The sequence below is a fragment of the Nerophis lumbriciformis genome, linkage group LG29 (genome assembly GCF_033978685.3).
Source record: "Nerophis lumbriciformis linkage group LG29, RoL_Nlum_v2.1, whole genome shotgun sequence".
NCBI classification, from domain to species: domain Eukaryota; kingdom Metazoa; phylum Chordata; class Actinopteri; order Syngnathiformes; family Syngnathidae; genus Nerophis; species Nerophis lumbriciformis.
Genome location: NC_084576.2, coordinates 25,530,001 through 25,545,000, shown reverse-complemented (window position 1 = coordinate 25,545,000; position 15,000 = coordinate 25,530,001). Strand labels below are relative to the sequence as shown.

At 40.4% G+C, this 15,000-nt stretch overlaps 1 protein-coding gene across 1 annotated transcript in view; it reads left to right on the top strand.

Moving 5' to 3' along the window:
- met (MET proto-oncogene, receptor tyrosine kinase) overlaps positions 1-15,000 on the top strand; it is a 123,594-nt gene that overhangs the window by 52,115 nt on the left and 56,479 nt on the right. The window contains exon 3 of the mRNA XM_061924633.2: positions 10,948-11,151. Within this exon, the coding sequence (XP_061780617.1) occupies positions 10,948-11,151 (204 nt within the window). The remainder of the gene's footprint in view (positions 1-10,947; positions 11,152-15,000) is intronic.

Sequence of the window (15,000 nt, the reverse complement as noted above, 5' to 3'; positions counted from 1 at the left end):
ACTTATATATGTTTTTTTCCTTCTTTGTTATGCATTTTCGGCCGGTGCGCCTTTTACTCCAGTGCGACTTATATATGTTTTTATTTTTTCTTCTTTGTTATGCATTTTCGGCCGGTGCGACTTATACTCCAGTGCAACTTATATATGTTTTTTTCCCTTCTTCATTATGCATTTTCGGCCGGTGCGGCTTATACTCCAGTGCGACTTATATATGTTTTTTTCCTTCTTTGTTATGCATTTTCGGCCGGTGCGACTTATACTCCAGTGCGACTTATATATGTTTTTTCCTTCTTTATTATGCATTTTCGGCCGGTGCGACTTATACTCCGAAAAATACGGTATATATACATATATATATATATATATATATATATATATATATATATATATATATATATATATATATATATATATATATATATATATATATATATACATAGCATAGTACTGTTACCATGCTAGCTTTTTTTGTAACTCATTTCGCATATTTTTTGTTTCTTGTTGCTATCTGGCCAGCATGCTAACTGTTAGCATTTCAATTGGGCTTTGGCTCTTCAGTATTCACACAACATTCCTGCTGAAATTGCATTTTGTAATTCTTCAGCAACAAAAAAAATATACGTCGCACTGATTTTGAAGGAGAAAAAACCCACAAATGGCCGCCGCATCCTTTGATTTGTCAGTGTGTGGCCCCTCGGTGGAAGAGTCTGGGCACCCCTGTTCTAAAGGTTAAAAAACTTCGAGGGTAAGTGCGAGTCCTTGTTGTGCGCACGTTAGCGCCACTGTCGGGTCACCTGCGCGTGGTGCCAGCTGCCCCGCCAGCGCCATTGTCTCCTTGTCGCCTTCTCTGGGCACGCCGACCATGCACGCTCTCGCACGTGCGCACGCACAAGCACGTAGCGACAAATGCGCGCAGGAGCTCCGCGGGTTGGGTTGCGGCCCAACGTGTCTTGTTGTCGTCTTCGCAGCGGCGTCACACACGTGCTAAAGCTCGCCGGAGCACAAATGAGGTCAAAGGTCGCTGGTTCCAGTGACCTGCGTTTATTTTGGTTGAACGCCTCCAGATTATTCTGGCAATATATGACATTTGTGTTCCGAGTTGGTCCGGTCCCAGGTTTAGGTTTGTCCCGCGGGCCTCAGTCGTGGTCCGACACCAAAGATGGGGGATCGTCTTTCAGTGCAGGGGCCGGGGGCCCGGGGAGCCCCGTGAAAGTGAAACCTGATGCCCTCGCTGTTGTGTTCCTCACAATGGAGGTGTTGGGTGTCGCACGTGGGCGCCCCGCGGTGACGCCGCCGCCGCTTCAGCACCCGCTCGCCGACTGAACGTCAACCTTGGAGGAAGGTGAAAGAAATGTGAGATTTCTGCTTTAATGTCGGCTTTTTTCCTCCATTAGTGTCGCATGGTGTTCACTGGCCAGGTGGCTTTTACCGCTTACGGCTAAAAACATAGTCGTAACTAGAGATGTCCGATAATGGCTTTTTTGCCGATATTCCGATATTGTCCAACTCTTAACTACCGATTCCGATATCAACCGATACCGATATATACAGTCGTGGAATTAACACATTATTATGCCTAATTTTGTTGTGCTGGATGCATTAAACAATGTAACAAGATTTTCCAAAATAAATCAACTCAAATTATGGAAAAAAATGCCAACATGGCACTGCCATATTTATTATTGAAGTCACAAAGTGCATTTTTTTTTAACATGCCTCAAAACAGCAGCTTGGAATTTGGGACATGCTCTCCCTGAGAGAGCATGAGGAGGTTGAGGTGGGCGGGGTTATTGGTAGAGGGCAGCGGGGGGTGTATATTGTAGCGTTCCGGAAGAGTTAGTGCTGCAAGGGGTTCTGGGTATTTCTTCTGTTGTGTTTATGTTGTGTTACGGTGCAGATGTTCTCCCGAAATGTGTTTGTCATTCTTGTTTGGTGTGGGTTCACAGTGTGGCGCATATTTGTAACAGTGTTAAAGTTGTTTATACGGCCACCCTCAGTGTGACCTGTATGGCTGTTGATGAAGTATGCGTTGCATTCACTTGTGTGTGTGAAAAGCCGTAGATATTATGTGACTGGGCCGGCACGCAAAGGCAGCGCCTTTAAGGTTTATTGGCGCTCTGTACTTCTCCCTACGTCCGTGTACACAGCAGCGTTTTAAAAAGTCATACATTTTACTTTTTGAAACAGATACTGATAATTTCCGATATTACATTTTAAAGCATTTATCGGCCGATAATATCGGCAGTCCGATCTTATCGGACATCTCTATTTTATACAGTTGTAATACTTGCATATAAGCAATATTAAATAGTTTGTTTTATACTAGAGATGTCCGATAATGGCTTTTTAGCCGATATGCGATATTCCGATATTGTCCAACTCTTAATTACCGATTCCGATATCAACTGATACCGATATATACAGTCGTGGAATTAACACATTATTATGCCTAATTTTGTTGTGATGCCCCGCTGGATGCATTAAACAATGTAACAAGGTTTTCCAAAATAAATCATATTGTATGGCTTAATGGGCTTCATCAATAACTGCAGTAATTAATTTAGCCTTATAGTTTCTGTATAAGGACTATTAGAAATGGTTGGTCAATTAATATATTTTTTGCCATTACCAAAGTCTATTTTTATTAGAATGTGTCAATAAATAACCTAACACTTTAAGGGGGGACTGCTCTTTTTTTGTGCCTATCATTCACAATCCTCATGTTAGACTGGGACACAAATGTTTTTATTTTATTATGCATTCTAACTCGAGATGTCCGTTAATGGCTTTTTTGCCGATATTCCGATATTGTCCAACTCTTAACTACCGATTCCGATATCAACCGATACCGATATATACAGTCGTGGAATTGACACATTATTATGCCTAATTTTGTTGTGATGCCCCGCTGGATGCATTAAACAATGTAACAAGGTTTTCCCAAAAATAAATCAACTCAAGTTATGGAAAAAAAATGCCAACATGGCACTGCCATATTTATTATTGAAGTCACAAAGTGCGTAATTTTTATTAACATGCCTCAAAACAGCAGCTTGGAATTTGGGACATGCTCTCCCTGAGAGAGCATGAGGAGGTTGAGGAGGTTGAGGAGGTGGGCGGGGTACGGGGTAGCGTCCCGGAAGAGTTAGTGCTGCAAGGGTTTCTGGGTATTTGTTCTGTTTTGTTTATGTTGTGTTACGGTGTGGATGTTCTCCCGAAATGTGTTTGTCATTCTTGTTTGGTGTGGGTTCACAGTGAGGAGGTTGAGGTGGGCGGGGTTATTGGTAGGGGGTCGAGTTAGTTATTGGTAGGTAGAGTTAGTGCTGCAAGGGGTTCTGGGTATTTGTTCTGTTGTGTTCTGGTTGGCGAGGAGGAAGTGCAGCGTTTGTGTCAAATATGAAATTGTGACGATAACATAGATCTGGTGGGGGGGCATTTGATCAACGTGCCGCCTCAGAGTCACGTTGTCTGAATCCCTGAAGGCGCTGAAGCGTCCGCACGCTCGCCGGCTTCCTCCTACGCCCGCCTTTTTATGAGCCCCCCCCCCCCCTGTCCGTCTTCAAAGCCGAAGCGGCCCAAAATAATGACTTGATGACCTTTGACCTGCGGGCTGAAGCCTTTGGTCACAGGTCAGCGAGATATGGCTTTGCTATTAAAGAAGATGAAGGTGGGCGATGATGTCATCCAAACATTAATGATTAGCGCAAATGGACTACACACACACACACAAACAAACACACACACACACACATACTGGTTATCATTTAGAATGGGGACCAAGTTCTTGATCATGACTTGTGGGGACCACCCTTTCTACAGGTTGTGGAGGCATAAAAAAATGAGGTATACGTCTTTAAATCTCTGGATTGATGAAGAAATGTGCTGATCATTCTTACTGGGGTTAGGGTTAGAGTACCCTAACCCAGTGGTTCGTAACCTTGTTGGAGGTACCGAACCCCACCAGTTTCATATGCGCATTCACCGAACCCTTCTTTAGTGAAATTTTTTTATTTTTTATTTTTTCAGATTCAAAACAAATGTATATGTTTTTTCACTGGTGCACAAAATGAACCGTGCATGAACATCACCTTGTTCAAAGAACAAAGCCAACACATGAATGAACTCACTAGAAATGACACACCTGCAAATCAGATGGAAAATTAGAGGGAACATTGTTTGGGGGTACCCATAATACGCCGTTATTTACACCACGAGTCGGGTGTGTCTTGCCATGGATGAAGTGCTGGCTGTCCAGAGTCGGGACCCGGGGTGGACCGCTCGCCTGTGCATCAGTGGGGGACGTCTCTGCGCTGCTGACCTGTCTCCACTCGGGATAGTCTCCTGCTGGCCCCACTATGGACTGGACTCTCACTATTATGTTAGATCCACTATGGACTGGACTCTCACTATTATGTTAGATCCACTATGGACTGGACTTTCACACTATTATGTTAGATCCACTATGGACTGGACTCTCACTATTATGTTAGATCCACTATGGACTGGACTCTCACTATTATGTTAGATCCACTATGGACTGGACTCTCACACTATTATGTTAGATCCACTATGGACTGGACTCTCACACTATTATGTTAGATCCACTATGGACTGGACTCTCACTATTATGTTAGATCCACTATGGACTGGACTTTCTCACTATTATGTTAGATCCACTATGGACTGGACTCTCACACTATTATGTTAGATCAACTATGGACTGGACTCTCACAATATTATGTTAGATCCACTATGGACTGGACTCTCACTATTATGTTAGATCCACTATGGACTGGACTCTCACTATTATGTTAGATCCACTATGGACTGGACTCTCACACTATTATGTTAGATCCACTATGGACTGGACTCTCACACTATTATGTTGGATCCACTATGGACTGGACTCTCACTATTATGTTAGATCCACTATGGACTGGACTTTCACACTATCATGTTAGATCCACTATGGACTGGACTCTCACACTATTATGTTAGATCAACTATGGACTGGACTCTCACAATATTATGTTAGATCCACTATGGACTGGACTCTCACTATTATGTTAGATCCACTATGGACTGGACTTTCACTATTATTATTATGGGACGGCGTGGCGCAGTGGGAGAGTGGCCGTGCGCAACCCGACGGTCCCTGGTTCAATCCCCACCTAGTACCAACCTCGTCATGTCCGTTGTGTCCTGAGCAAGACACTTCACCCTTGCTCCTGATGGGTGCTGGTTAGCGCCTTGCATGGCAGCTCCCTCCATCAGTGTGTGAATGTGTGTGTGAATGGGTAAATGTGGAAGTAGTGTCAAAGCGCTTTGAGTACCTTGAAGGTAGAAAAGCGATATACAAGTACAACCCATTTATCATTTATTATTTATCATTTATTATGTTGGATCCACTATGGACTGGACTCTCACTATTATGTTAGATCCACTATGGACTGGACTCTCACTATTATGTTAGATCCACTATGGACTGGACTCTCACACTATTATGTTAGATCCACTATGGACTGGACTTTCACTATTATGTTAGATCCACTATGGACTGGACTCTCACTATTATGTTAGATCAACTATGGACTGGACTTTCACACTATTATGTTAGATCCACTATGGACTGGACTCTCACTATTATGTTAGATCCACTATGGACTGGACTTTCACACTATTATGTTAGATCCACTATGGACTGGACGTTCACTATTATGTTAGATCCACTATGGACTGGACTTTCACACTATTATGTTAGATCCACTATGGACTGGACTCTCACTATTATGTTAGACCCACTATGGACTGGACTTTCACACTATTATGTTAGATCCACTATGGACTGGACTCTCACTATTATGTTAGATCCACTATGGACTGGACTTTCACACTATTATGTTAGATCCACTATGGACTGGACTCTCACTATTATGTTAGATCCACTATGGACTGGACTTTCACACTATTATGTTAGATCCACTATGGACTGGACGTTCACTATTATGTTAGATCCACTATGGACTGGACGTTCACTATTATGTTAGATCCACTATGGACTGGACTTTCACTATTATGTTAGATCCACTATGGACTGGACTCTCACTATTATGTTAGATCAACTATGGACTGGACTTTCACACTATTATGTTAGATCCACTATGGACTGGACTCTCACTATTATGTTAGATCCACTATGGACTGGACTTTCACACTATTATGTTAGATCCACTATGGACTGGACGTTCACTATTATGTTAGATCCACTATGGACTGGACTTTCACACTGTTATGTTAGATCCACTATTCTCATAGTCATTCACATTGACATCCCACTGGGTTGTGAGTTTTTCCTTGCCCTTTTGTGGGCTCTGAACCGAGGATGCCGTCGTGGCTTGTGCAGCCCTTTGAGACATTTGTGATTTAGGGCTATATAAATAAACATTGATTGATTGATTGATCTTGACCTCAGCGGCGGAGGCTCTGCCGAACCCCTGAGGCCGACTCACCGAACCCCTAGGGTTCGATCGAACCCAGGTTAAGAACCACTGCCCTAACCCTAACCCTACATGTTTTATGGGCCAAAGCTTAGGCATCTTCAGAATGGATCTGACCATCATTTAAAAAGGATTCCCTTTAGGGGACCTGTTTTTTTGTCCCCATACCGTCAGAGGTCCCCTAAAGGTGACTGTGTAAACAGAGCGATGTCCCCATTAAGTAAGCATTGCCAGAACGAACACACACACACACACACACACACACACACGTGCAACAACAACAACACAAGTTGCCCTGCTGGAATGTAAGTTAGCATGAAAGTGTTCCCAGGATCCTTCGCTCCGAGTGGCTGCGCTCGGCCCGCGGGGGGGGGGGCACTATCAAGACCACGGCTCCATTACGAGCGTCGCCTGATGAAAGACGAGCTGAGGGGGCTTAGCTGCGATACCGCCCACACGAATGAAAGCCGATATCACGGCGCCCTTAAAAACACGCTCTCTTCTCGCCTCGCCAACGATCAAACAATAACAAGACTCCTACTGATTTACCTTTCTGCGCCAGAAGTCCGCTGGGATGGGCTCCAGCTTTAAGCCTCTAAATGCCGAGTTGGCGCAGGTCAAAGCAGTTAAAAAGTGTACTGAAGAGCACGGAAGGACCCGGTTGCTTTTGAATGATGGATGCTTGAAGTGATGTAGAATTAATCTAAGATAAGCTGGACTCGGTGAAAGAAACGAGAGTATGGCCTCCTGCTCCTCATGGCTCTGACGAGCTAACTATCCCAGTTTGTAGCAGCCCTAAGCGGCCTACAAGCTACGGTGAGCTGGTTTAGACCCATAATAGATGTAGCCCTTTAGCTAGTCCCATCCTCACCTATGGTCATGAGCTTTGGGTTATGACCGAAAGGACAAGATCACGGGTACAAGTGGCCGAAATAAGTTTCCTCCGCCGGGTGCCGGGTCTCTCCCTTAGAGATAGGGTGACAAGCTCTGTCATCCGGTAGGAACTCAGAGTAAAGCCGCTGCTCCTCCACATCGAGAGGAGCCAGATGAGGTGGTTCAGGCATCTGCTCAGGATGCCACCCGAACGCCTCCCTAGGGAGGTGTTTGGGGCACGTCCGACCGGCAGGAGGCCAAGGGGAAGACCCAGGACACGTTGGGAAGACTATGTCTCCCGGCTGGCCTGGGAACGCCTCGGGATCCCCCGGGAGGAGCTGGACGAAGTGGCTTGGGAGAGGGAAGTCTGGGCTTCTCTGCTAAGGCTGCTTAGCAAATGGATGGATTGATGGCTAGTCCTTCACCCAAGTCTACCGGACTACACACCTGTTTTATTTTTGGTGTATCTGATGCCGCTTGGGAGGTTGATCAGTAGTTTTTAAAATGTTTCTTATCACTTCTATGCAGATGATATTCAACTGTTGTGCTCCTTCAATGATTCAGAGTTACACTTTTTATCTAAGTTCTTTGAGTGCGTATCCTGTATTAAAAACTGGTTGTCCTCAAATTTCCTCCAGATAAATTCTAACAAAACGGAAAGTCTGATAATTGCTGCCGATAAAAAGATCCCCCTGATCAAGAACTCCCTTGGTGCTCTTGGTGCATCTGTTAAAATGAGCCTCAGAAACCTTGGGGTTGTGTTGGATCAGTCCATGTCTTTGGAGGGTCTCTGTCGTCAACTGACCAAAAACTGTTTTTATCATCTCAGAAATATTTCTAAAGTGAGAAATTTGTTGTCAAAGTTGGATCTCGAAATGATCATTCACACGTTCATTTCGTCTCGTATTGACTATTGCAATTCTCTTTTCACTCTCTTCAACAAGTCAACGCTACAGAGACTTCAGACTGTACAAAATGCGGCTGCCAGACTTTTGACTGGTGCACCCAGAACAGCCCATATCACGCCCCCGTTCTATCCAGTCTTCATTGGCTTCTAGTTAAATTCCGCATTGAGTTTAAGATTTTAGTCCTGACATTCCATGCGTTGCATGGTGGGTCCCCTCAGTACATCACTGACTTGTTATGCCCCTACTCTTCAGGGCGCAGCCTCCGGTCTTCAGGCCAGGGTCTTCTAAAGATCCCAAAAACTTGTTTTAAAATCCGTGGAGACCTGGCATTCCAGGCTATATCTCCCAGACTCTGGAACAATTTGTACCTGTCTCTCCGTGATCTTGACTGTGTTGAACTTTTAAGAAACATTTGAAAAACTTCTCTTTTTAGTAAAGCTTTTAGTTAATGCACCTTTTAATTATACATTTTTGTCCACTTTGTATCCTTTTATGGTGTTGCCCCTGTTGTTTTTATTTGAATTGTTGTTTTACTTCACCTATGTTTTGTACAGCGCTTTGTCATTTTATCTGTGAAAAGCACTTTATAAATAACATTTACTTACTTACTTACTTACTTAGTCATAGGAGACTTTATCACCCGCAACATACAGCTTACTAAACCAGCCATAATTAAATTAATGGTTGTACTTGTATAGCTTTTCTACCTTCAAGGTTCTCAAAGAGCTTTGACACAATTTCCACATTTACACAGTGATGGCTGGAGCTGCCATGCAAGGCCCTAACCACGACCCATCAGGAGCAAAAGTCAAGTGTCTTGCTCAAGGACACAACGGACGTGACTCAGAAACCGGAAGCTAAGGATCGAACCGGTAACCCTCAGGTTGCTGGCACAGCCGCTCTACCAACCGAGCCACTCGGCGGATGACTTTATGAATTTCTCTAATAAGAAAACTGAATCATTAGAAAGGAGATTAAAGACAATGCGTCACAGCTCCAACTGGGTTCTATTAACACAGATACAAATGTATGTACGACGGATATTGCCCTCAAATATCTCTCTTTTTGAAGAGAGGAACTCCTGCGACTTGTAAATGGGACAAAACAAACAACATGTTTACTTGACCCACTTCCTGGGAAACTTATCAAGGAGCGGTGTAGCACCTCTCCTTTAACTCTAAAATCCTTGAAAAAATTGTTGCACAGCAGCTAAATGAACACTTCGCGTCTAACAATCTCTGTGAACCCTTTCAGTCCGGTTTCAGGGAAAACCATTCTACGGAGACAGCCCTCTAAAAATTGACTAATGATCTATTGCTAACTATGGATGCTGATGCGTCATCCATGTTGCTGCTACTTGCTTTCGATACCGTCGATCATAACATTATATTAGCACCTATCAAAACACGTATTGGTATGTCAGACTGAGCCTTTTCTTGGTTTAACTCCTACCTTACTGACAGGATGCAGTGCGTACATCTGCGCTCCCATTGGGTTGACTTTGTTCTTGCCCTGATGTGGGATCTGGTCTTAGGACGTTGTTGTGGCTTGTGCAGCCGTTTGAGACATTTGTGATTAAGGCTGTATAAATAAACTTTGATTGATTGAATCTGGTTTCCTAGCAGCTATTCGATTTGTGCAGTCTCCTATTAACAGTTGTTCTAGAGATAGGTCTGCTGTTAGAACTCTGTTTGGCATTCATCTGGTCTCTGATCTGAGCTGCTGTTAACCTGCGATTTCTGAGGCTGGTGACTCTGATGAACTTATCCTCAGAAGCAGAGGTGACTCTTGGTCTTCCTTTCCTGGGTGGGTCCTTGCGTGCCAGTTTCGTTGTAGCGCTTTTTGTGACTCCACTTGGGGACACATTCAAAGTTTTTGCAATTTTCCGGACTGACTGACCGACCCAGCACGGTGGAAGAGGGGTTAGTGCATCTGCCTCACAATACGAAGGTCCTGAGTAGTCTTGGGTTCAATCCCGGGCTCGGGATCTTTCTGTGTGGAGTTTGCATGTTCTCCCTGTGACTGCGTGGGTTCCCTCCAGGTACTCCGGCTTCCTCCCACCTCCAAAGACATGCACCTGGGGATAGGTTGATTGGCAACACTAAAAAATTGGCCCTAGTGTGTGAATGTGAGTGTGAATGTTGTCTGTCTATCTGTGTTGGCCCTGCGATGAGGTGGCGACTTGTCCAGGGTGTACCCCGCCTTCCGCCCGATTGTAGCTGAGATAGGCTCCAGCACCCCCCGCGACCCCGAAGGGAATAAGCGGTAGAAAATGGATGGCTGGATGGCTGGATGGATGATTGAATCTGTTCCAGGGTCGAACATTCACCAATAAAATGTTTTTGTTTTACAAGCAAGCTTATGATTTATTTTTCTTTGAAGGCTATTAAAACAAAAAGTTGTAGATAATGACAAAAATAAGTCCCACATAGATAATAGAAGCTGGTTTGTGTAAGTGATACTGGTCCTTGATTGTGTTCATCCTGTTCATTGTGTTCATCATGTTTATCATGTTCATCGTGTTCATCGTGTTCATCGTGTTTATCATGTTCATCATGTTTATCATGTTCATCGTGTTCATCGTGTTCATCATGTTTATCATGTTCATCTTATGTTTGTGTTCATCATGTTCATCGTGCTTCTAATGTTCATCATATTGATGTTTGTAGAGCTCGTCAGACGACTGCGACCCGCACGAGGGCATCCATGAGGGCAAGGAGGGCAAGTACCGTCTGCAGGTGACACAGTTCGTGCAGAGGTTGGAGTACTGGCACAAACATCTCACCAACACCTTGGTCACCTCCATCAACGTGGTGCCCGTACACGGACGTGCCGTCGCCTTCCTGGGCACCGCAGACGGACGCCTCCTTCAGGTAACACGCCGACAGGAAGTGTGTGTGTGTGGGGTGCAGGTACGGAGTGAAATGCATTTAAATAATTAATCCAGTGTATAAATTATTTATTTAACTATTTATTTCATTATTTAAATATGTACTATTTTTTACTTATTTATTTCAAGATTATTTTTTTTTAATATATTTTAGTTAATTATTTAATATTTAATTATTTCATAAATATGTCAGATCTGCCATCAAAGTCAGTGGGCGGGGCTAACAGGAATCTCCTCCAATGACTGCTCTTTACAAACAGGTTTTTCATATTTAACGATGTATTATATATAAATAAGTAGTGTCAGAGCACATACAGCTGTGGAGTTATTGACGCACTTTCACGCCAACATTATGGACAACTGTTGACCAATCAGGTGTTAGGACCCGCCCACTGACTTTGATGGCCGACTTTGACGGACGAAATGAATTCATGAAGTGCCGACACACAATAATTGTTTGAATAAACCATTAATACAATTGCAAAATAAATAAATAATAAAACAATCAAATCATGACATCATTCAATTGAATAATTATAATTTTTAGGGCTATCAAAAAAAAAAAGTAAAAAAAAAAAAATTGCATTAATCATGTATTTATGCAGATTAATCACACCATTTTTCATAATTTAATTAATGATGCATTTATTTACAATTTTTATTTTTTATTATTTACACATTTAATTCATTTAACAAAATATACATTCAATTATTCAATGATACATTTATATAACAAATGCATTTATTTGATTCGATTTAAATAATGATGTATATTTTAAATTAATTAATGGCACATTGCATGCATTCATTTAATTCCAATATTAATTGTTGAATGACACATTTAAGTAATTACCTATTACCTATTATTAAATATGTGTCCATATTTTCATTCATACAATAATTCCTTAATTCATTCATTTATTCATACATTTATTCATACATTTATTCATATGTTCATTTATACATCATTCATTTTTACGTTCCTTCATTCGTTCACTCATAAGTTCATTCATACGTTCAATCATTTGTACATTGTTCATTCCTACATTTGTTCATTCATACGTTCATTCACTCATATGTTGACTTTTCATTCACGTGATCACGTGTTCATGCGCTCATTGTTTGATTCATGCATTCACGGGTTGATTCGTGTGTCGCTTGAGAGGCGTGAGTGGCGGATGAAGGAGTGAGCTGCGGATGACAGCTGGCGTCCATGTTGTATGAGAAAGGAAGAACAGCTGCATTGTTAGCTACCATCAACTTTTCCCGCCTTTTTCTGGCAGTGACTCGCTACGCTCTCGCCTTTTTACGTGCAGCTGTTGTCTTTTCTTTCCAACTTGCTCCACACTTTGTGCCACAAACACTCAAACTCACATCACACTTCTTCCCACTTCACTCTCATGAATGCAAATATTACCATAAATATGCAAATAAATATGGATGTAACTATCAATATGAATATCAATATCAATATGATGATGAATATAAATATGAATGTAGGTATGAATAAAAATAGGAATAAAAATAAGAATGTACTTATGAATATGATTAGCAGTTCATTGTTCCAACAATAATTGTTCAGTTGAGTCCTGCTGAATGATGTCCCAGGAACACAAAGTCTGTGGTTGGTCCGCCCGGGAAATGTTTCCTCCACTCTGGGAATAACAACACTAACTTCTTTTCACATAACACAACAACACTATACAATCTTACAATGTGAAATAATACAATGATGCTGTACAATGATACAATATGCGATAATACAATAATACTGTACAATAATACAATATGCGATAATACTGTGCAATAATACAATATGTGATAATACAATAACACTGTACAATAGTGCTGTACAAGAAGACAATATGCGATAATACAATAACACTGTGCAATAATACAATATGCGATAATACAATAACACTGTACAATAATGCTGTACAATAAGACAATATGCGATAATACAATAATACTGTACAGTAATACAATATGCGATAATACCGTACAATAATACAATATGCGATAATACAATAATGCTGTACAATAAGACAACATGTGATAATACAATAATGCTGTACAATAAGACAATATGCGATAATACAATAATGCTGTACAATATGTGATAATACTGTACAATAATACAACATGTGATAATACAATAACACTGTACAATAGTGCTGTACAAGAAGACAATATGCGATAATACAATAATACTGTGCAATAATACAATATGCGATAATACAATAACACTGTACAATAATGCTGTACAAGAAGACAATATGCGATAATACAATAATACTGTGCAATAATACAATATGCGATAATACAATAACAGTGTACAATAATGCTGTACAAGAAGACAATATGCGATAATACAATAATACTGTACAATAATACAATATGCGATAATACAATAATACCGTACAATAATACAATATGCGATAATACAATAATGCTGTACAATAAGACAATATGTGATAATACAATAATACTGTACAATAAGACAATATGCGATAATACAATAATGCTGTGCAATAAGACAATATGCGATAATACAATAATGCTGTACAATAAGACAATATGCGATAGTACAACAATACTGGACAATAAGACAATATGTGATAATACAATATGCGATAATACAATATTTCTGTACAACAAGACAATATGCGATAATACAATAATGCTGTAAAATAAGACAATATGCCATAATACAATAATACTGTGCAATAATACAATATGCGATAATACAGTAGCGCTGTACAATAAGACAATATGCGATAATACAATAATACTGTACAATAATACAATATGCGATAATACAATAATGCTGTACAATAACACGATATGCGATAATACTGTACAATATGACAATATGTGATAATACAATAATACTGTACAATAAGACAACATGTGATAATACAATATGCGATAATACAATCATTCTGTACAATAAGACAATATGCGATAATACAATAATGCTGTACAATAAGACAATATGCGATAATACAATAATGCTGTACAACAAGACAATATGCGATAATACAATAATGCTGTACAACAAGACAATATGCGATAATACAATAATGCTGTACAATAAGAAAATATGCAATAATACAATGCTACTGTACAATGATACAATATGCAATAATACAATAATTCTGTACAATACAATATGCAATCATACGATAATACTGTACAATGATACAACAAGCAATACTACAATAATACCGTCCAATAATACAACAAGCAATACTGTACAGTAATACAGCTAGCAATAATACAATAATGCTGTACAATAATGCTGTACATTACAGTAATGCTGTACTATATTACAATAATGCAATAGTACAGTAAGGCAATCAATAATAACATAATGCAATAATACAATAGTTCAATAATAAAATAATGCAATAATGCCATAATACAATAGTGCAATACTGCAATAATAAAATAGTGCAATAATAGAATAGTGCAATATTGCAATAATGTTATAATACAATAGTGCAAAAATACAATACTGTCATAATACAATAGTGCAATACTGCAATATTATAACAGTGCAATAGTGTTAATGCAATAATCCAATAGTGCAATAATGCTATAATACAATAAAAAGCAATAATACAATAGTGCAAAAATACAATAATGCTATCATACAATTGTGCAATAATACAATAATGCTATGATGCAGCATTGCAATAATACAATGATGCTATGATACAAAAGTGCAATATAACAATAGTGCAAAAATTTAATAATAAAATGTGACAATGTAATATTGCAATAATGCACTAGTGCAATAATACAACAGTGGAATAATGGTATAACACAG